At 48.6% G+C, this 23701-nt stretch overlaps 1 protein-coding gene across 3 annotated transcripts in view; it reads left to right on the top strand.

The window, feature by feature from the left end:
* The first annotated feature begins 10251 nt into the window (after nucleotides 1-10251).
* The window catches only part of LOC149361760 (chymotrypsinogen A-like), a 32209-nt gene continuing 18759 nt past the window's right edge, over nucleotides 10252-23701 (top strand). Inside the window, exons 1-2 of one of the 3 annotated variants that reach the window (XM_089572803.1) lie at nucleotides 10252-10377; nucleotides 12219-12422. In XM_089572803.1, the coding sequence (XP_089428929.1) occupies nucleotides 12223-12422 (200 nt within the window). In that variant the 5' untranslated portion in view covers nucleotides 10252-10377; nucleotides 12219-12222. Of the gene's footprint in view, nucleotides 10378-12218; nucleotides 12439-23701 lie in introns of all 3 variants that reach the window. The other 2 variants (XM_089572802.1, XM_089572804.1) reach the window with 2 other exon arrangements.

The following is a 23701-nucleotide window of genomic DNA, read 5'->3' as shown; positions in this document are numbered from 1 at the left end:
CTGGAGTGGAAAATTAATTAAGCGGTTCTGATTTCCGTCGTGCATAAGCGGTAAAGGGCATATTCCCGAATGCATCCTATCTCAAGTCATATGAGTTCAAACCCGCTGTTAGCCAAAGTAGTGAATCTTTAGTGAGTTCATCTCACCAAAGACGAAAAATTAAATTCTCACCATTAGGCCACAATTCCACTGCGCACGACGTCAAGCAAGCCATTTCGCAATGAGAGTGGGTACACAGAAGTCGTCCTCGTGCTTTTTGGCTCGCTCACTTCTCCTGCCTAAAAAATAAAGGCGCATGTAGTCAAAGCAACATTTACTACAAAAACCACTTTAACATCCAGACGTATATCAAGGTAAAAGAGTTTTAGTACTTACAAAAGATCTTGCAGGCGGTACGAACAGCGTCGGAGCTCTCCTAATATATGAGTGTGGCTTTTCGCGTGCACAGACTATGAACGGTGCTAGCTCGAGTGTGCATGCATTTTCGTCGCGTTGGTTGTGCACGTGGTTGAGCTCCGCCGTGCAGTCAAGAATGTCTTATTGTGATGAGTCGCGCGGTTCCAAGACGAGCAGTGGAGACGATGGTGTGTGTGTGGGGGGGGGGGGGGGGTTGGCTGGAGGGGAGAGAGTAATTTTCCTTTACACAGGTTTTGTGGTTCCGAGAAACGTCCTCGAGCTGAAAGGTGGAGACAGGGAGGTGGAGGAACAGCGAAGCGCGTAGCTGCGTGCGAGGGAAAACAGGTTTGAGAAAGTGACAACCAAAAAGAAAAAATAGCGCTTCGCGGGGTGGGGGGTTAGCCCGCTCCCTGGAAAAGGGCACGGCCGGGAGAACAGGTGGGGAGATATTGGACTTGAAGACTTGAAAGAGAGAGGGAAAGAGGCCAAAACACGTGAAAAGGGTTTGGAATTTTTGAGAATGAGTCACATGGCCACAGGCAGTACAGAAAGCAATATCTACAAGAGAGAAGTGGATGGGAAACACGGAAGCGTCAAAGTATTGCTACAAAGCTGCAGCAAAAGCCTGGAAATTTTGAAGTGAAAAACTTGGAGCTTCAAGATGCATTTCGCCAAAACGACTTGAGACACTCGCGTATTTTGTGGGGCCGTATGATGTGGCTTCTGTTAGTTCAAGATAGCTTAAAATGTTACCACATAACAAAAATATAAAGCAAAAAAAAATATCCAGGCAGAATGCGCTCTCTTTCATAGTTTCATGTACCGTACATGCGCCAAACAAGCTAGGTTAACATGCGTCTAACGCCAGTTGTCAGTCGATTTATTCAGTGGTCGTCGAAGAATCCTCAAATTGTTTGTTGGGGTGGAAGTTTCGCGCAAAAAAAGCAAGAACAAACAAAGGCATGTTGAATTGTGGTTCGCAACTACTTTCGATGGTTTTCATCAATAAAGGTGATGTTCGAAAGAAAAAAAAACCTGCGAGTAAATATGCAAAGACGTGAGCAAGAGCTATATAGCCCCTAATGCAAATTACGCAACAGAAGAATAAAATGGTCAAAAACAACAATTTCCAACACAACGATTTGCAGAAAAGAAAGGAAATAGCAAATCAGAAAACACGGGAAAGGTGCGATCAATGGGAAGACGTAGGGAAGCGTAGGAATCGCTTAGCACGTGTCCGCGTGCGTTTATGAAGCACCCGCCTAATATTTCACGAGCGCAACGCATAATTCGAAATTACGAGGCGACTGCTTCGTTTCTGGACGTTGCCAAAACTGAGCACAATTTCGGTTTAGCGAATGCACTTGCGCTAATCTATTACGTTTGTATCGCGATCTCCCTGAAGCAGACACCAGCTGCGTACTGGGGCAGTGAATTCCTAGAGCGAATAAAAAAAAAGTGATTTTTTTTATTCCAAAAATTTAATCAAATGAAACTTATTTGATTTTTGTTGAAGGCGCCTGTTGACAATTTTTGTTGAAGGCGTGTCGGGTGTAATCAGAACGTTAATTCTGATCAACAGGACTTCGATCGCAATTGTCCTAAACGTATTATTGCTGCTCACTGCGCAACCAGAGTGCAGCTTTTCCAACAGAATCATGGGTAGCTTTGCTCACAAACTGCAAAAGTGTTCGGTTAAAATATTGTCACGACCAGAGGAGCCGTGAAGGTAGACGTCGGGATGAACCTAAGACCGGGAGCCTTCTTTTAATTATGGAGCCAGCTTCCACGACACAGAACAGAACAGCGCGCCACGAGAGCCCACCGCCGCTTCGTCGTCGTCTTCGACTCAGCGCGGAGGCCGCGCGGCGCGTTAGGCGCGTGGCATTATTCCCCCCCGCGAAAACAAACATCGTCTCGATGTGGAATGGGATATGTACAGTGAGGGGAGGACTGGGGGTGAGGTGAACTATACAGTGCGCGCTAGATGACATGCAGGGGAGTCAAGTTCACACGTGGGGTAAGGGGAAAAGGTACGAAACAGCGTGACCACAGCGCTCAGTCACGCGAAAAGTACGGCTTTAAGCGCACTACATGCACGATTTCAGGCCGTTGACGCTGAGGGCCGACGACCACAGTTCCATGGGGGACAACTTCGTAGTTGACGCTGTTCAGGCGGCGCAGGACATTGTACGGGCCAAAATACCTGTTTAAAAGCTTTTCGCACAATCCCTTGCGGCGCACTGGTGTCCACACCCACACGTGGTCGCCCGGCTCGTAGTGCACGTCCCTGTGCCGAAGGTTATAGTGTCGGGCATCGGCGCATTGCTGGTCCTTGATGTGCAAGCGGGCCAGCTGACGGGCCTGCTCTGCTTGCTCCACGAAGTGGCCAGCTTCAGGGGGAAGCTCTGCGTCGCCGTACGGCAGCATGGCGTCTAGCATCATGCGGACCTCTTGCCATACACGAGACGGAACGGGGTGAACTGGGTGGTTTCCTGCGTCGCGGTATTATATGCGAAGGTGACGTACGGCAAGACCTCATCCCAGGTTTTGTGTTCAACGTCGACGTACATCGAGATCATGTCCGCCAATGTTTTGTTGAGCCGTTCCGTTAGACCATTTGTTTGGGGATGATACGCTGTTGTTGGTCGATGAGCAGTATGGCTAAGCGCTAAGATGTCACGTAGGACTCGGGCTGTAAACGCCTTGCCTCGGTCAGTAATGATGGCCGATGGGGCGCCGTGTCTAAGCACGATGTCGTGCATAAAGAAGTGTTCAACTTCAGCGGCAGTACCTCGCGCAAGGGCCTTCGTTTCAGCGTAGCGGGTCAAGTAGTCTGTGGCGACTACGATCCACTTGTGGCCGGAAGACGAGAGAGGAAATGGCCCCAGAAGGTCCATGCCGACTTTGTCGAATGGTATTTGTGGCGGCTCGATGCACTGAAGCAGCCCAGGAGGCTTGAGCGCGGGTTTTTTCCGCCGCTGGCATTGCCGGCATGTCCGGACATAATGCCTGACACTGGAAGTTAGGTTGGGCCAGTAATAGTTCTGCCGGATTCGGGATAAGGTGCGGGTAACTCCAAGGTTGCCGGAAGTCGGTTCATCATGGCAGGCAAGGAGGACTTCATCCCGCAGATCAGACGGTATGACGAGCAGGTAAGTTGTCGGACTTGAAGTAGAGTTCTTTTTATAAAGCACCCCTCTCCGCAGGCAGAACGACGATAGTCCACGAGCTAGGTTTCGTGGTATTTCAGGGCACCCACCTTCGAGATGTTCGATGAGCAGACGGAGCTCGGCGTCGGCACGCTGTCTGGAAACGAGCTCAGATGTGCTGACCGCTCCAAGGAAGCTATCATCGTCGGTGGTGTCTTGCGGAGGAGGTTCGACGGGAGCACGTGACAAGGTATCAGCGTCGGTGTGTTTCCGGCCTGACTTGTAGGTGACGGTGAAATCGAATTCCTGCAGGCGTAATGCCCAACGTGCTAGGCGGCCGCAAGGGTCCTTTAAATTTTTCAGCCAGCACAGCGAGTGGTGGTCGGTGATGATACGAAACGGTCTGCCATAGAGGTATGGGCGGAACTTGGCGGCGGCCCAGACTACCGCTAAACATTCTTTTTCCGTGGTAGAGTAGTTCAACTCAGCACGCGACAGTGCGCGGCTGGCGTAGGCAATTACTTTGTCGACACCGTTTTGCCGCTGAACTAGAACGGCGCCAAGACCGACGTTGCTCGCATCCGTGTGCACCTCCGTGTCGGCATCTTCGTCGAAATGTGCCAGGATGGGCGGTGATTGGAGTAGGCGTCGTAACTCGTCGAAGGCAGTCTGTTGTTCGTTGCCCCAGGAAAATGACGTGTCATCACGGGTTAGGAGCGTCAGAGGGCTGGCGAGCTGGGCGATGCTTCTAATGAAGCGGCGATAATAGGAGCACAGGCCCAGAAAACGTCGGACAGCTTTTTTGTGGGAGGGGACCGGAAAGGCAGCAACGGCAGCAAGCTTCTCTGGGTCAGCGCGGATTCCGTCAGCGCTAATGACGTGCCCGAGGAACTTCAATTCGGTGAACCCAAAGTGGCATTTTTCTGGTTTGAGGGAGAGGTTGGCAGATCGAACGGCTTTGAGGACAGTCCTGAGGCGGTGCAGATGTTCCGTTAACGTTGCGGAAAAAATGATGACATCGTCAAGATAAACAAGACAGGTCTGCCACTTCAAACCGGTGAGAACGGTGTCCATCATTCTTTGGAACGTGGCAGGAGCACAGCAGAGCCCGAATGGGAGGACGCGAAATTCATACAGCCCGTCCGCTGTAATTAAGGCGGTTTTCTCACGGTCCCTCTCATCAACTTCTATCTGCCAATAGCCACTTCTGAGGTCGACCGAAGAGAAGTACTTGGCTTGACGAAGTCGGTCGAGGGAGTCGTCGATACGCGGGAGCGGGTACACGTCTTTCTTGGTCACACTGTTCAGCTTCCTGTAGTCGACGCAGAACCGTAGTGTCCCGTCTTTCTTTTTCACGAGGACGACAGGAGACGACCACGGACTGCTTGACGGTTGGATGACGCCGTCTGTGAGCATCTCTTCGACCTGTGTTTGAATAGCATCTCGCTCACGAGGGGACACACGATAGGGCTGCTGATGGATTGGTCGGGCTCCTTCATGCGTGATAATGCGGTGTTTAACTATCGACGTTTGGCGCACTTTGGACGACGACGTGAAACACGCACCAAACTCCCGCAAGAGGTCCTGGAGTTGCCTCTTTTCAGCGGTTGAAGGCCAGGATTTATGTCTACGCTGGTGACCGCTTCGGCGTCAGCTCCAGGTGTGTCCTCCGCACAAGCAAAGCATTCGGCCACTTCCTGAACATGGTCGACGTAAGCGATGGCCGTGCCACGGAACAGATGTCGATGTTCGTTGCAGAAGTTGGTGACAAGGACCTCTGTACAACCGTCATGAAAGGATCCAAGGCCCCGTGCCACCGCAACCCCCTTAGTGAGTACGAGGGAGACATTAGGCTCGACAACCCGGAGTCCCCTATGTGGCTCGTCGCAGGTAACTCTCGTGAGAATGCTGGCACGTGGTGGCACCGTAACGTTATCGTCGGCGACTCGCAGGGCGGACCGAGAACCCTGGTGCGCAGGCTCTTCTGTGGCCATTGCGGTAGAAAACGTCACCAAGCGGTTCGGGAGGTCTATGATCGCACCGTGCTCGCGAAGAAAGTCGATGCCAAGGATGACATCGCGAGAACATTCGCGGAGAACGAGAAAAGTGGCAACGAATGTGCAGCCTCGAACCGTAACCCGGGCCGCACACATGCCGAGTGGTGCGACAAGATGTCCGCCTGCCGTGCGTATGTTCGGACCGTCCCAGGGTGTCGTCACTTTTTTCAGGGCCGTCGCAAGCCGTCCGCTAAGGATGGAGTAATCTGCGCCCGTATCAACCAACGCGCTGACCTCCTTTGTGTCGACGAGAACAGGGATATCCAAAGAGACCCTGCCTTCAGCACGGCCCGTCGATGGCTGTTGTGGAGGATTCAGTCGGTGCGGCGGCGGAACCTGGTCGGCGACTGGGGTTGCGCTGTCGGAGCGATTCAAGCGGCGCGTTGGGGGAAACTCTTCGGCGATGCGGCGTTCGGCGTCGGGGCGATTGGGTCGGTGCGGCGGCGGAAGCGGGTCGGCGATTGGGGTTGCGGCATCGCGGCGATACGAAAGGCGCGTCGGGGAAAACTGTGCAGCGATGCGGCGTGCGACGTCGGGGCGATTCAGTTGCTGCGGCGGTGGAAGCTTTGCGTCGGAACGGCGTTCGGCGGCCTCGCCTCCAAAGGCCGCCGGAGCTAGTTTTCCCGACGAGGGCTCGAGGAACCACGTTGTCCCGAGGCGAAACGGGACCCAGAGGGCGAAGACCGGCGTGGAGAGGGCGATCGCGACTCGCGGCGCGGAGGAGGTGGTGAACTACGCTGGCGGGTGACATACTCGGCGATGTCTTGAGGGCGCTCTCCAGGGCGTGGACGGGGGCTGTCGACAGGAAAACCGCGTAGTCCCATTTCGCGATAAGGGCACCGCCGGTAGAGATGGCCGGCCTCACCACAGTGGTAGCAGAGCGGGCGTTGATCCGGAGTGCGCCAGAGGTCAGTCTTCCGCGGTGCCTGGCGCCTATCCGCCCAGTAAGGAGTCGGCTGGGCAGAGTGCACCGCGACCAATGGTGCGGTGTAAGGCGAAGGCCCGGGAGATGGGGCCGCGCGGCGCACGACGTCCGCGTACGTGACTGGCTGGACAGGAGTCGGGTACGGCGCGGGATCGTATGGGGTCGGTTGCGGCGCCGGCAAAGCTGCAGCGTCTTGTGCCCTGAGTGCCTGTCGGACTTCCTCGCGGATGACGCTGGTGACGGAATCGACGCGAGGGGCAAAGGTGGCTTGAAGGTGCTGCAGCTCCTCGCGGACCACGGAACGGATGAGTTCGCGAAGGGAGTCCGGATTCGTCCTGGGATCATGGTCGAACCGGTCCAACGTTGATAGAGTCGACGTTTGGCGCAGTTCCCGGTCGTACTGATGGGATCTTTGCCGCAGCAATTTCTCCATGTGCACGGCGTCGGCCAGGAACTCCGCGACGGTGTTGGGCGGGTTCCGCACGAGGCCGGAAAAGAGCTGGTCTTTTACGCCGCGCATCAGGTGCCGCAGCTTTTTTTCTTCAGGCATGGCCGGATCGGCGCGATCGCAAAGACGCTTCACATCTTCGACGTACATGGCAACACCCTCATTGGGAAGCTGAATTCGAGAGGACAGTGCACGCTCTGCGCTCTCCCGGCGGTCGCTGTTGGCGTACGTACTCAGGAGCTGACGTCGAAAGTCCGGCCACGTAGAGAAAGTAGTCTCATGGTTTGCGAACCACGTTCGTGCAGAGTCTTCAAGGCTGAAGTAAACGTTACGCAGCTTTGTAGCGTCGTCCCAGCAGTTAAAGGTCGCGACCCGTTCGTATTGAGCCAACCAGTCTTCGGCATCTTCAAACAGGTCGCCGTGAAAGGGCTGAGGCGTGCGTGGAGTCTGAAGGGTGAGATAGGTGGGGCTGGCTGCAGGGACAGTCGTAGGCAGGGCGTGCAGTGGCGTCGCCATGAGTGGAGTGGTAGTTGAAGGCGCGTTGACGATAGGAAGGGCCTCGGGGGACAGGCCGCGGATCCTCCGGCTGGCACGATGGACAGGGGTGGTCACAAGAGGCGGACGCGTCGAGTCGCCCTCAGGAGTAGGGAGCATACCCAGCACCTCCACCAGTGTCACGACCAGAGGAGCCGTGAAGGTAGACGTCGGGAAGAACCTAAGACCGGGAGCCTTCTTTTAATTATGGAGCCAGCTTCCACGACACAGAACAGAACAGCGCGCCACGAGAGCCCACCGCCGCTTCGTCGTCGTCTTCGACTCAGCGCGGAGGCCGCGCGGCGCGTTAGGCGCGTGGCAATATAATAATAAATAAAACCAAATCTTTGAACTCGCATGTTTTAGCGCGTTCGAAAATTATGAACTGCCGATATGGTACTCGACAATAAAAATAATTTTGAACCCATTTTAATGGATGACACAATGTTTACCAACATTTGCCAGTATACTTTGAACACTGGATAAGCGGTGGCAATCCTAGGCCAATATAGCCAGCTCCCGGAAATGGCATAGCCAATTCTGGCAAAGAGTGGAACAACACTGGCTAACATGTCCCATGATAGCCAGGATTCGATGATGGCACAGCCAGCAATGGCAAACAGTGGGGCAATCCTGGCTAACCTGGCCCATGATAGCCAGGATCTAATTATGGCTCAGCCAATACTGGTAAAGCGTTGGACAACCAGGGCCATTGTTGGATGTGCTAAGGAGTGGCACAACCAATATCGGATGCTCACTGGCAACTCTGGGCCTAGTTAGGGCCACGCTTTGCCAGTGGATTTCCAATATTGGCCCGCTGCCGTGTGCTACCTGGGTCGCCACTACCCTGTTATGACAGGTGCCCCAGCGGTGGGCCTCCTGCCAACCATGTCACTCTTCCCGAGCGGCCAATCACTAAATTAACTGCCAACTGCCATGGTGGCCAGTGCGCTCATTGTCTGGTGAGCAGGTTGTGATAAGGTCACATGACCTAGATGGTTCCCCTGCCTCCTGTGTTGTTCTCAGGGCATCACCTCGCCGAGTTATGCTGGTGATTTTTCGCTCACAACGGTGCCGTCGACAACGTCGGGTTTTCTGGGTAACGCAACATTCGACGCTACCGCGTTTAAGAGTGAACTGTCACCCTATATGGTTGTCTTCGTTCTAGTAACTGTTGGTTTCTTTTATGTATGTCATAACGAGCTCCTCGTTTCCAAACTCCCGTTTGCTGAACTCTGAAGTTTAGCTTAAACGCAAACATAACATTGTAGTCGTAACATAACATAACATAACATTGTAGCCGTATGGCTGCGCTCGGGTGGATGCCAATGAGTAATTACTCCCTTATTACACATCTACTCCACCTTGGGAGATTCCCCTAAACATTTGACCAACCCAGGTCCCACTTCGAGTTATTGATCAATTCGCTCTCGCCCTACCATAAGCTTGCCGTCCAGGTTAGCTCAATTGGTAGAGCGATTGGACCGGTGAAGCGGTGGCCCTGGGTTCGAACCCCGGACCAGGACGAATTTTTCTTTAACTACGAAGTTTCTGAGAAAGCTGTATAGCTTTTCTTTGTAGCCGTATGGCTGCGCTCGAGTGGATGCCAATGAGTAATTACTCCCTTATTACAAATTTGCCCTAAAGTCAAAGGTTGTGCAGGCGTCATGCAGAGATCGTTCGTTTGAAGCGCACTGTCGGTCTGTGGTTGTCTTTTCATGTACTTTCTTATTAAAAAGCCTTGAGGTAGGAAATTATCCAGCAGCTATTTTTCCACTGAACAATATTCCATTATGCTTTTCATGGTTTCAGTAACTGCAGCTTCGTTCATCTGGGTGATTCTTGAGTCGTTCCAGTGCCATGTCATGAATACCCGCGTAAGCAGAAGATTGAGCAGCCGTCGTCGTAGCTCAGCTGGTAGAGCAGTGTACGCGAAATTCAGAGATTGTGGTTTCGGGCCCTACGTGCGGCATGTAGCTGTTCTTTCTTCTGAATTCTAATCAGTTATATTTCGGCAATAAAATAATTACACTATTAATCGCCCATTGATGAACAACACTTTTTTTGATTAAAAATGTTCCGGTGCTCCTAAGCTTCGGTGGCTCTCCACTTTCTTCAGAAATATGTCACAAAGAGCTCTCGTTTCCCTTTTCTTGTGTTCTCAACAAGCCTATAAATTGGCAAGAGTGTGAGAGGAAGAAGACGGATAACAGTGCACACCTTGAAAATTGCGCATGGCATCAGCATTGGAATCAGTGTGCTCTTTTCCTTGTGTACGTCATTAAAATTGGCTTCCTGGAGATATCTTTGTCTACGATATGTGCGATGCTACTTCATTTTTCCGCGCCGGAGGAAGCATGCGGTGTGGCGTATATGAGCCCTCCTTATACCTGCCATCATAGTGACGCATTTTGTACAAGTAAGTGATTAGCGTTTCATGAAAAAATCGTTCCTCAACACATCTTTTATTACCGCCTTTTTTTCATGTGTCTTTTTATACCGCCTTGTTTTGGTCATAAATAAAAATCCGCTAGTAACTGTCCGAAAAAGTAGTTTCATCTGGATTTCATGTTCAAAATTTTACAGCTGCCAACGAAATCTCCTGTGAGAACAATACCTCATATTAGTTTTGCACGTGGGACCTAACGCTTCTCACATATCTTTCCAGCACCATATCGCTTCTTAGTATGATGAGCCACCAGCAGAAACGAGATAAGACCTGCTCCGCTAGGAAAACAGGGAGGGCGTAACTTGGCGCCAGATTACACACGCGACGGCGTTCCGATAGACGACAACGAAAACGTCTACCCATGTGGCGACTAGCACTGCTCGTCCTTTGTATTCCTGCCCCGTCTCAGCTTCCCGGTGAGTGCTTGAATATTTCGAATCCCTCAAAGTAATTTAGCATATTTTATCTGCAACACAGTGGATTTTCTCTTTTCTTAGTATTTTTCGAACCCACATTCGCCTTTTTCAACAAGCATGGGCTTCAGAACGCTTTAAACTGTGCGCGAGGAAAAGAGTATACATTTAGGTTGCGTATACCACGTCTCTAACGTGCGAAAACAGCACATATTTCTCTTGACCATTTTCTTGACCACACCACATTTTAAAGTGGCAAAACAATGGACGTTGCCGCAAGAACTGAAAGAAATGATATCGCTATATGATAAAAAAAGAATAAAATATTAAACGTGCACGCGTGTGAAGAACATTAGGGAATAGACGGATTACCTCTCCATTGGCGCTAACAGATTTTAGAGAACTCAGCTTACGGTTGCAGGTGTGTCTGTCCACGTCGGCTGTTGAATTTCGCTTGAGTCGAAACGTGGAAGAGCCCGTGTAAAAAAGGTTCCGCTGCTCTTTAATGAAAAACAGGGAAATGAAATTATGACTCCCTTTAATGTCAACACGGTAATAAATATCAGTGCTCCCTTTTCTCCTTAAAACCCAGTAATCTACCGAAGAATCCTACTTTCAAATCGAGGGTTTCTTTTTGACCAGCCTAAACTACCAATATGAAAAGAGGCTGCGCTCATGAATTCTTTGATAAAGAAATAAGTTTTGCCCAGCATCATTCAGGCTGTTGATTTAGAGCACAGGTCCTGTCCAGATCGTCCTGTTCTTATTGTAGCAGCGTCTATGTTCCCCTTGTGCCATTTCCGCATCAAGACTAGGCTAGGCACAACCCGCTCGTAATGTCACAGCGATGAGCAGAATGAAATAGCCCTACTGTTCTCGACCCACCTTTTTCAAGACACCAGAAGGAAAACTGCCTTATCCCATTAACTGCCATTAGAACTGCCTCATGGATAACACAGAGACTACCAGGGAAGCATTGCATTGGCCAGTCTGTATTTTAATTTATTTTCGCTTCATTCATGCTTAACGCATATCAGCTCTGTAGATCAGAAATTTGACCTAATGCGCCGAAACTAATGCTTGTGTAACGACGAAGTTCTTGTTCCGGCGAAGACGACGACGAACTTCTGACCGTTGTGTTGAGCGGCATTGCCATCGCTTTGTGTGTGAGCTCTCGGTGCTCGACCTGTGTGTCTACGAGGCCTGTGTCTCTGCGTCGACCACCGGCGCCCTGCTCCTCTAACCGTCCCAGTGCCCATCTTACACTTGTAATATTCATACATTTTAGAGCTGCGAGGTGTAATTTTTTCTCACGGTGCAACGAGTTTAATTTATGCTGTCTATCAATGCGTTCCTCAAAGCTGGGAAAGAAAAAGCTTCTATTTCCTATCTTCTTGACAAGGTTCAAATGCTCTTGATATAGCCAGCGCTTGTCACGCTCAGTTGTGTACTGTTCTCAAGAATGATGAGTGATTGAAAAAGGCAACTGCGAATAATCTTCAAGCATCAGGGCCTTAATCGCTCGCAAAGAAAGCTACAAAACCTCGATTGACTACCGTATCATTGCATTATTCACCCAAATAAAAAGTAACATAATTCTGCCTGACGTCCTGGTAATTTAATGGAAGATGGAAAATTGTTTTCTTTGCATCAAAATTATTTCTCCATCTTTTCCTCTGCATCGCACCAAATATAATGAAATAGCGTCTGGTTCAGCTTGCTTCAGATATGGACATAGCTAAGCATTGTTACTGGGCTAACCAATGCAGCATATTCGTCCCATCAGTTGCTTAACATATTTCACTTCTATTCACTGCTTGGTAGAGCGCTAACCGAATAATCAGTCGCATGCTTTCTTCTGCAGAGAAGTGCGGACGACCGTACGTCACACCGGATGTTTACGCGGAAGACAGGATAGTGGGCGGCCAGAGAGCAGTGCCTGGAAGCTGGCCTTGGCAAGTAGCCATCCACAGGAGAGGAGGCAAGCACTACTGCGGTGGGGCGCTCATCACCCGTCGACACGTGATCACGGCTGCTCATTGCGTTTGGTACTTGTTGGTTTTTGTGCGTAATGCATCACTTTTGCCATAGCCTTCACCCGATAGCAGTGCACTACAAGTTGCCGGCCTCTGCTGATGGCCTTATGGCAATATATTGGATCATCTACTCGTAGTGCGAACACGCGAGCTCATGGCCGTGCTCTCTGGAGGGCTGCTGCGCCCGTCACTGCCGCGCCTCCTGCTCCACTTTCGTGCTACACTTTGCTGTGATGAGCGGCTGTGCCGCATGCAGTGGCCTTCTAGAAAGACCGGCCATGCGCTCGCGTGTTCGCACTAAGAGCGGACGACCGTGTACATGTGAGCACAAGCCGCAGCGTCCTGCACGTTTCCTGGCCCCATAAGTTTACCTAATTTTCAGCCTTCCCTGGCTGTATATTTCTCGGGAAAAGGCAAGAGTCACGACGTCACTAGCCACCTTATCCCTGGCAGTACACTTCCTGCCAAAAGTGCGCTACCATTATTTAACTTCTCCGTATATGTAGAATTATTTCTTTCTCCCGTGAAACCTGGTATTTAATCTTTTCGATTAAGCTCGCCTTTTAGTTACGTTCATTTAAACCTTTACTTTTTGCAGCGTTCGTAAGTTTACAGCTAGTAAGGTAATTTTCTCGTGACAGTCATTATCGAGGTGCTGTGCATCATTTGTAACGTGACTGAGAGGCACTTTGGCTCACTCTTACTCTGGGAGATGCGGCGTCTATTCGGCGCCAAGTGTTTTGTTCTAGCGTCAGCAGTATTTGAAACCAAATAACGAAGCACTAGGATAATCTCCTGCATACCTCGACCGTATGGCAAGCCGGAAACGGGGCATGGCACGGGAAGACGAGCCGAGGAAATAATACCGATAACGAGAGCGACTAAGAGAAATTAGGCCTGAGAGCAAAGGCGGGAAGGATGACCAGAAACAGGTTCTTGGTCGGTATCGCGCTATAGGGAAAGCAAAGGGTGGAGGCAGTAACTGCAATAAAATAAAGATAAAAGACACCAATGAAGGGTGGCCGCGTGACACTTCCACAACACGTCGCGAAAGACCATCTCAAGGCGCGGAATCATGTGTGGGAAGTTTCTGTTGTTGCTGGCCGATGTGGTTGGCTACCGGCAGTAATTTCCATACCGTACTGCGAGCGAGTGTCGAGGCTGCTAGAGTACAGTGATGCGTATTCCTCGGAGCTATGCGCACAAAGTACAGTCTTCGTCAAAAGTAACCAGGCTGCACGTTTTGCTTCTAAGTCGTATATTAAAGCTATTGTGCCAGCCCTCAAGCTCTAAATCTGTGTGGTAAGAAGAACCCCTCTTCTCACATTCAAAGAACTTTCTGATCTTTAGGGAAGCCGTGAAGAGTCTACTGTACGAGTGAGAAGCAAACCATGCAGCCTGGTTACTTTTGACAAAGACTGTACATGTTATTCTATCTCATCAAGGGGGTAGCTGGCGAAGACAGGGCTGCAGCGCTTAGCAATGTCAAATAATTTTTCTTCTGCTTTAAAATTAATTGTCTCTAAGGGGCAGATTAATGAAGCATTGTTCTCCCATTGATCAACACTAGAAATATAAAACAAAAACATTCCCACATACGCCTTGGTTTCTGCGGCTGTTGGCTTCCTTCAAAATGATGAATGGGGAGACTCCGAGGGGTGATTCACTGACGCCGAGCTGCGCTTTGCTTGTTGACAAGTGCACGATGATTGCTAGACTTTTTGCACCTCAGGTTCAGTGGGTGAGTGCGCAACTGGAACGGAACGCTAACAGGACCATTACCTGACAAAAAGTGGAACAAGTTCTTCGGTTTCCGCATATTTCCTGAAGGTTAAGAAGGGTGTACAGTGAGTCCATAAAACGACCGACAACAGACAAGGTTCTGGCCTTGTTCTCCGACTGGGTTGGTCAGGATAACTTTATTCATTATGCCTGAAGTATCCGAACATCATAATCACCATTAAAAAATCGCTCCCTCAGCGGAACAAGATTCTGAATTCGATTAGCAGTTCCTAAAGAACGACGGGCCGATACTTACCTCGTATACCGTTAGAATGATAACGAAGCGGAAAGGCGGTGAGATAAGAAATAAATTTTCCAGTGACGAAATGATGGAAATCCTAGGGGAATGAATAGTTTAGTCAACGCCTCCAGTGTAATATTTGACAGCGAGGTATGCCTGCGGTCCCCGTTGTAAATTGCTTAACGAAGTTTGTGCACTATGGGCTTAGTCGGGCCAAATTTTTGACATCAACATTGTCGCAGCGGCAATTCATGTTTAAAAGCAGCTGGTTCTTCACCATCAGGGATCAAAATTTTTATAATATTCCAGAAGTCGCCAGAGCAGCCAACAAGGCCACGAAAAGACAGAAAAAAATTCGGACGAAGTGTGTAGTGAGATCTCAAGGTATTATGATGTTTACACTCAAGAATAACTTAAAAATCAGTGAAATCAGAATACGCCACGAGGACAGTAGCCTCAAACACGCGCAACTGCCCCCCCCCCCCTCCACCTTATAAAATGCATTCATACCCGAGGAAACCGCTCAGGGGTTCGTTTCGGTTTTTTCAGTGTGCAATATAAAGTTTTTTTCCTTTAGATAGGAACGCTACCAATGACCTACCCTATCAGTCAAAAGCTAGCACAAAAGGGCATCCAAACAAGCGCAGACAAGCACCGTCAGTTCGCATGAGGAATGTCTCAAAATAACTGGCCTCGCAGGCAGATAAACATCCACGCTGGTTGCTGCTATCGCTGCACGAACCCAAGCAAGATGGCTTCGCAAAACAGACAGATGCAGCGAGTAGCTACCCACCTGCCGACAGGCGCGGCAGAGCTGGCGACTTCTTTCGATGAGAAGGTAAAACCAACATCAGCCACAAAGTTAGCACGGAGTGCCAATCATGAATCTTGTGTAAACCTCACATAATTAATGCCTTAATACATGTGATCATGTCACATGTGCCAGTAGTGAAACCAATGTAAAAAAAAACCAAAGACATAAGGCCTAGCTAACGAAATTTATATTTATTTATTTCTTTATTTATTATTCCTCAAAGGTCCCTTTCGGGACATTACGTGAGGGGTGGGGACAACACGGCAAAAAAAAAATATTATACATTAATAAGAAAATGGACAAAAAATTACGTTGATGAGTACGCTTCCTCGATAGTGGTCTTCAAGAGTCGATGATTCATGATGGTGGCCACTTCATCAGAGAGGTCATTCCAGTCACGGGCGGTTTTTAAGAAAAATGATTGCTGGAATGTGGTGGTATGTGCACGTTCAGGGTAAACAGCGTTCGGGTGGTTATGTCGGGAAATGCGATGCACGCGTGGAATTAATCGGTTGGCTTCGGGAATGTTGTGGAAGAACTTGTGAAGTAAGCAGAGACGTGCTGCGTTCCGACGGGTGACTAGCGTAGGCAACTGCAATCGTGATTTCAGACCTGAGATGCTGGTATGATAGGAGTAGTCAGATGAGATGAACCTCGCGGCACGATTCTGAACTGACTCAATGGTATTAATTAGGTTAGTCTGATGGGGATCCCAGACAGAATTATCATATTCAAGTTTAGGTCTGACAAAAGTCTTGTAAGCGAGTGATTTGAGAGAACTTGGTGCTAGAGCAAAGTTGCGCCGAAGATACCCAAGGACACTGTTTGCGGAGTTAGTTATGTTGGTGACATGGAGAGTCCAAGTTAGATCACGAGAGATATGGACGCCTAAGTATTTGTAATGATTGACCGAAGAAATTGGGCAGTGATTAATAGCGTACACTGGCGCAATGGAGTTGGGCGACGGTGAAAAGAAATCAGTGAGGTCTTGTTGCACTTGTGAAAGGTCTTCTTGCCCAGACATATAGCCCAGTAAGTTCCAGGAATACAAAATGGCTGACTCAAACCGCGCTAGGCTCTTCACGTGACAGAAAAGATAAATGAACACTGCAAAAGTAACAAGCAATCGCTATTTTATGGGGGTAATTTTTTTCTATTCGGCACATTCCGACCGCTAATCAACGTTCCCAAGCCACTAATGAGTGACACTAGGATCGAGGTTAGAAAGTTTGTGCAGTTAAGACTTCATGTTTAGAAATTGCCAAAAGATCAGACGAGGGGAGCTGAAAACTGCGCTTCACGAAATTCACAATTTGTGGTCAGAACAAGAGAACTTCGTCGCTCTTTTCCTCCACTTGACTGGAACCAAATAGCGCGTTTTTAGTTAGAACCACCAAGAGCGCTATGCAACAGTAATTTACACACGCTTACGCGTGTTAGGAGTCTTCCTTCCTTCCTTCCTTCCTTCCTTCCTTCCTTCCTTCCTTCCTTCCTTCCTTCCTTCCTTCCTTCCTTCCTTCCTTCCTTGCTTCCTTGCTTCCTTCCTTCCTTCCTTGCTTCCTTGCTTCCTTGCTTCCTTCCTTCCTTCCTTCCTTCCTTCCTTCCTTCCTTCCTTCCTTCCTTCCTTCCTTCCTTCCTTCCTTCCTTCCTTCCTTCCTTCCTTCCTTCCTTCCTTCCTTCCTTCCTTCCTTCCTTCCTTCCTTCCTTCCTTCCTTCCTTCCTTCCTTCCTTCCTTCCTTCCTTCCTTCCTTCCTTCCTTCCTTCCTTCCTTCCTTCCTTCCTTCCTTCCTTCCTTCCTTCCTTCCTTCCTTCCTTCCTTCCTTCCTTCCTTCCTTCCTTCCTTCCTTCCTTCCTTCCTTCCTTCCTTCCTTCCTTCCTTCCTTCCTTCCTTCCTTCCTTCCTTCCTTCCTTCCTTCCTTCCTTCCTTCCTTCCTTCCTTCCTTCCTTCCTTCCTTCCTTCCTTCCTTCCTTCCTTCCTTCCTTCCTTCCTTCCTTCCTTCCTTCCTTCCTTCCTTCCTTCCTTCCTTCCTTCCTTCCTTCCTTCCTTCCTTCCTTCCTTCCTTCCTTCCTTCCTTTCTTTTTCGTGTTGTTTAGAAATGCCAAAGGGGACGAGGCGACACAGCTTAAAGTCCCGAATCTGCACGGGACTTTTGTAGTGTACCGTCCGGCTTCTAGTGTATCGAAAGGCTCAGATTGATTTCCACCACACGTTATTTAACATGCGCTGATTCTTGACTGCTTGCAAGAACTTTTTTTTTTATTTCGCTACCATCAGAGGGTGTCCGATGTGGCCTTGGTTTGATTCAGTGACCTTATACTTATCTGTAAAAGGCCTATGCTTCCGAGCCACCGTGACTGGCATTCATACCACAAGTGCCACTCAGAATATCAAGCTGATGTCCGTTCATGAACTCGTACATTTGCGACTACTGCCAACTGCTTAAAGTGCAGGCGTTTATAGTGTGAATGGGACCAGGCGAGACCTTGGCAACGTGGCCGATTGCGACTTTGGGACCCCTTTTACCTCTTTGTGACCCAGTGGCGCGAATTCGCGACAAACCGTTTATGAGCTCCTGCGTTGAGCTAGAACGCGCGAATGCCTGTTTCGGGTAACATTTCAAAGTGTCCTAAAACCTTAACTGCGAAGCGTAAACTTACGCCACATAAACGAAGTTCTATACGCGGTTGTTTCACGGATGAAAGACCGCAAGAGCCCCGCTCGTTTTCGTTTTTTTTTCACTTTCATCGCCATCACAGAAATGCCCCAAATTTATTAGGAGCAAAAAACGTATTTCAGCTCATTCTCTTCTATATAACAGCCCTGTCTTGTAAAAACATCGCTGTTGCAACATTCGTAGCTAAATTACGTTGGGAGATATATGTCGCGCTGTCGCCTCAAGGGTCTGTAGGGGACCTTTTAGGGGCAGTTTTTTTTTTTCCCACTTGAATTGCCAGTCAGCAGAAAGAAATCACGTTGCATTGCCTAGAGGCATTTTTTTTTAGGTTTCCATGTGGACCATAAGAATTTAAAAATTTAGTGAGCAGTGCAGAGACAGCTGAGACAGAGGGAAAACAGCAGTCTTAGCAATGGCGACAGCAGTTCGAATCACAGCTGTGCTCAAGAAGCGGATGGTGCGGCTGTGGCAAAAGTTACATCTGCTTTCCTTGAGAGCGAATTCCTAGCTTCAGTTTGGCCAGCGGTGCTGAGACGAGGAATAATATGAACTGGAGCAAAATGGTGGTTTGAGCTAGTTGGTACATCTTTAAAATTTCACCAGCGCTGCGGCAAGAATTACATTGGGCAAACCGGGAAATGCATAAATACACGCTTACGTCAGCATAAAACCACTTTGAATGGTGCTCCTTCATCAAATCTGTCCCTTCATTCCAGAGATTGTCATCTGAACAAACCCGGTGTGCCTAATAAAAAGCATGCTTTCCACTACTTAACAGGGCAAAGATTAAATTCAGACATCCAGATCAGCTGACTAGGGAGTTGTGTGAAGCCTATCACATTCACAAGAACAGCGACACGTGCGTTAGCACACCATCTGTAAACTTATATGAATGTGAAATTTTGTATCTAGATTCTTAACTTTCTTTTGCGTGCTTTTTGCGGGAAGCGCAGGCGCTTTGGGTTGTCAGTTGTGTGCATATAATCTGTGTTTTTTCAAATAAACTTTCAGTTGTTAGTAGCGCTTGTACTTGTCTTCCTTCTCTGTTCTTGTTCCTAGTCGCAGCGCTGGTGAAATTTTAAAAGAGGAATAATATAAGCGGAAGTACCAAAGAGATCTAAGACTGCCAGTGGAGCGGATGTGACGGTTGTATAATGGTACGACAACCCATAGAAAGCACTGGCCAGCACAAGAGAATGGTTTTCAATAGAACAGCTCCAAAGGCATGGCAAGAAGGAAAAGAATATCTGGGATGTGCTAGAGCCAACAGTTTTTGCAACGTAGAAATTATTTTTTGGTAATGTTTATTTAATAGGTGGACTGATGCTATACTACTTGTGAACTCTGAAGTGATGATATTGGAAAAAAATATCGAAAGATAAAGAGCAAAGTTGCCGAAGGCCGGTGGCGTCGCTAGTCCAGGGTTCCAGTGCTGAGGGCTGTGCAGCGTAGGACAGCATCCTGCCATAAATGAGAAACGGCAGCGCTTCAAGTTGTAAAAATGCTGCAGTCAGCCGGGTTTAATTAATTTGTGCAAAATGCAAGCGTTAACTTTGCACTAATAACAACTGTTTCACAAGTGTCCCGCACAAATGTGAGCTGCAGCTTGCTTGAGTAAAAGGAAGAACTGTAGTAAGCGAACGCCACTGAATGGATACAATTTTTCACTGGACGCCTGTTGTCCATTATTCGGGCCAACGGGCTCTGGTGAAACGGGCGAGAGACAGGGCATTGTCATGAGGTGTCCCGGACTATATATGGACGCCGACCATGTAGCGGGGCCACTCTGTGGCTCCCAAACTCTATTTCAGTAATTAAAAGTTTTCACCACCACCACCGAAGCGGCCCAGTGATTCCGCGCCAGGAGGTTCGGGGAAGCGGCAGCGGGTTGACCACACGGCTTTCGCCAAGCACACTTTAGAATTTCGAAATTGTCTTCAGTATTTTTTTGAGGGAAGGAAATGCGCAGCATCTGTCTCCCACAGCTGCGAGCCCAATAGAGCGGGGCTTGGAAAGCAGAGTGTAAAATTTTGTAAATTGGTTTTTGAGGGAAGGAAATGCGCAGTATCGATCTCACACATCTCGGTAGACACCTGAATCAGACGGAAGGCGCATAACTGCCCTCTTGGAAGAGTGGACACCTCAGTCGTGCTTTTAGCTTCGTGGTGGTAGTGACATATGCGCGCTGCATGCTTTGGCATTGTCAACGTTGTGCCAGAAACGCTGCCACCTGACAGGAGGGCAGGGTGGGTGGGGACTTTAATATTAATATAAAGACAAGGGCGAATTTCTTACCACTTATATAAGTATCTGTTCTCGCTTCGGCGAGCGCGGCTTCGGCCGCTTCTCTGTTTTTTGAGCAGCGTCCGCTCCGGCGGACGCAGTTATTGCTGCGACGCGCGTCTTTCCTTTCCTCTCTCTCCTTCCTCTGATCTTTTAACTCTCCTCTATCTGCACGTGGCAGCGGTGGTGGCTTGGCTCGAGCCAGTAGCAGGCCCGTGCAATTTCCTTTTCATCCTTCTCTCAGTCACAACAACAACAACAACTTACCACTTATACGCGACAACATCCCGTTCCTCTCGCTCGTAACGGCTCCCACAGTTGTGACAACCTCGCGAAATACTTGTGCAGACGTTGTCTTTGAGAACCAGGCATTGGTGCAGCAAGTCGAGCATATATGCATCTATTTCCACGTCCACAAAGCTTCCTTCATGACAATTAAGAACTGTTAGTGTCGTGTTTCTTGAAGAAGGCATATGTGTAAAAAATAAAAAGTTATCTGTAATTGTACATACATTTCTTGCGCAAATTTTTTGCCTCAATCTATCGAAAAGCTGAAATAGCTGATGAGCTGCGCTCAGATTTCGCATTAGGAAGTAACGCAATCGACGGCATATTTTTGCTTTAGATAAAATAACTGAATAAATCGGGTTATAAGAGGCGAGGATTGCAAGCAAACCTCCACGGCGCATAAGTTTTGTACACCTTATAGTGCGGCTTGGCAAATATACAAGTCGTACTGCATTTTCGCAGTGTAGTGGCATGTTTAAAGGGACGCTGAGAGAAATTCTAATTTCTGGTTTTGTTTTTTAAACTCGATTGTACGTCTTTTTCTTGCCTTATTTGTTATTGGATCACGCATTTATTACTGGAAAATTGCGATCCGAAATATTCCGCCACTGGATACAAACTCGTAACATACACACCGAGAGTGACCCCGTGTTCACCGTTGTGAAGCTAATGGCGGTCCTCAGTGATCGGCGAAAAAATCTTTGCTGGCGCAGTAAACTTCTATGACCAGCCGGTCATGGCAACACATATATATCTTTCTATGGCCTCTTATAGCTCATAGAAGCTCGGTCTCGGATGGACCTTGCCTTTTTGCCATTAAACTTCACTTTGCGACACTGAGTTAGGCGGCGTTTTCGAAAATGTCTCAATTTTTAAAGTGAAATCTCTTCTTCATGACCGTACCTGCAACAGCCGGGCTATCGATGAAGCCTTGACCTTGACCTTCAATAAATGAAATAAATATTGCTGCAACCCGGATTCGAAACCGCAGCGGCGGGAACAGATCAGTTTCACTGGCCACTCCACGAAATCACTAAGCTATCGCCGCAGCCGATCACGCCTTGTTGACTGCAAACACACTCGCACTCTACATTGCATATCATGGCCTTCACTAACGCCCTTCTGCGGCGAGAACAGAGACCAGTTTAACGTCGTTTACAGCTTGACTATAATATCGCTGTCAGACGTGCCGATAACCCAGCAAAGCAAAACCATGAGCCAGTCAGGCTAGATACATGCTTTCGCACTTCTACTTCGGTTTAACTACGTTCAAACACTACCTTTAACTTAATTGCGTGCCACCTACGTGGCGCTTGAGACGGGACATGGCTCCAGTCTTTAGAACAGCTGCTGGCGCACAATCATCCCCCATCTGTTTGCACTGCTGAGTTAAAATTCATACTGGCTCCACCTAAGCACCTGAGATCCTCATGCAACTCTACTGGAGTTGGCTGACATGAGAAACCCTTCCGTCTCTCTCACACACTATTGCAAACGAAACATAGAAAACGGACCAATCTAATCACTAGCTCAGCTAATAGCTTAGCTCTACTAATAGAACAGTTTACATATTTCCAAATAATTGCTTCAATGCATATTAAGCTTATAAGGTGCAAGTTGCAGGACGGAGCGGAACGATACGCCACTGACAACTCCCGTTGCGTGTACTACATCCGGGACGGACGTTCCTGGGCCGGTATCGATCCACCACGCAGATAACAGCTCGACGATATGACGCGAATGCTTGCCCGAAGCAATGCGCAACGTACTTATCGGCGTTGTGACGATGCGTCAATTGTATTTCGCAAGTGGGCAGCAACCATGTATCCGTTCCGTTATTAAGCATGAAATGCTTTTAGCTCCTGTTGTCGGCAGTGTGGTGACGTCACGCCGAGACCGAGAGCCAACATCCGGGCACTGAATTCCATTCATCCGGGCACTGAAACGAGAACATCCGGGCAACGTACGAGATTTAACGACTCTCTAAGCCCTCCTTCAGGACCGGCATACAAGTGCCGGTAGCTTCGTGCTGAAAGGGTGGTGGCGTTCCTCCCTTCTTGTACTGTGCGTTTCGGGTGTACACCGAGATGACAGAGAGTTACTGCGTAATTTCCTTTCCTCAATAAGCGTCACGTTCGAAGGTCAAGGCATCACGCCGAACGGGTGGTTTCGTTCCGTGGACTGCCTGGCAGCGCTACAACACGCTGTCCCGTTCCACTCCTAAAGGCGAAGCTTAAGCGTCATTAATTAGCATTTGATCAGTATTTAGTCATTAATCTGTAATTAGTCAATAATTAGTAACTTGCCATTACTTCATCAATTATATGTGACGTAATCCAGTGGTGACGTCACCAGTGTCACATAGGCAAAGTGGTGCGGAAAACGCTTTCGCCTCTACGCACTTTAAGACAGTTTCGAACGCGCTGCCTATACATTCTTGTCAGGCCTGCGTCTCGTCGTGTCCGCGTACGCTTCGTGTTATGCCCGTAAACATTTCATGCTTACTCTACTCTCGGTTACGGGAGAGGCAGAAATTTTTCTCCTTGACTCCGTTTGATTACAAAGGCAAATAAATTACGCGAATAAAAGTAAGGAAATGTTTAGCCAGCGTTCCTTATCTAATGCACACTGTTTTTTCTCTGTAGGTATTTTGATTTTAAGCATTGATTTGATTTTGTTTTCTTGAAATTTTCACAACCATGCAAGTACTTTCCGCAGCAATAGCCAACGGCTAGTTGATCTCCAACAGATCGCGAAGTTCCATGCAGGTACTTGACAGAATCAAAATTCCCGATCACTTAAACATTAAAAAAGGAATTAATGCTACTTGTGAAGAACGTAGAATAAAAAATCAACCAGGAGCTTCGGGGAAGCCAGCCACTAATTTTAACAGTACAGTTTGCGTATAAGGACGAGCTTTTTGTGGCATAGCAAATGCAGTGTTTGCAGACCTCAAAAAAGAGGAGAATCGTGTTAAGTAGTAAAGTATTTTATTAAATACTAATAGTTACCTTATTAGCTAACACCATAAGGCACCAGACTGCAACAGATCTGTAGCCGGCCGTTAGCATTGGCCTTATCAGATTTTTAGAATTTCGAGAACATGATTACCCTCGCCGCGGCGGTTCAACTAATTTGAGCCATTTCTAGCGCCATTCGGAAACAGCGAAATTGCTAGACGGTGCAAGGCAACAACAATCAAGTCACG

The sequence above is a fragment of the Amblyomma mixtum genome, chromosome 2 (genome assembly GCF_055824585.1).
Source record: "Amblyomma mixtum isolate Tamu chromosome 2, ASM5582458v1, whole genome shotgun sequence".
In the NCBI taxonomy this organism is placed as follows: domain Eukaryota; kingdom Metazoa; phylum Arthropoda; class Arachnida; order Ixodida; family Ixodidae; genus Amblyomma; species Amblyomma mixtum.
The sequence above is the reverse complement of the archived record's forward strand: the minus strand, read 5'-3'. Positions and strand labels throughout refer to the sequence as shown.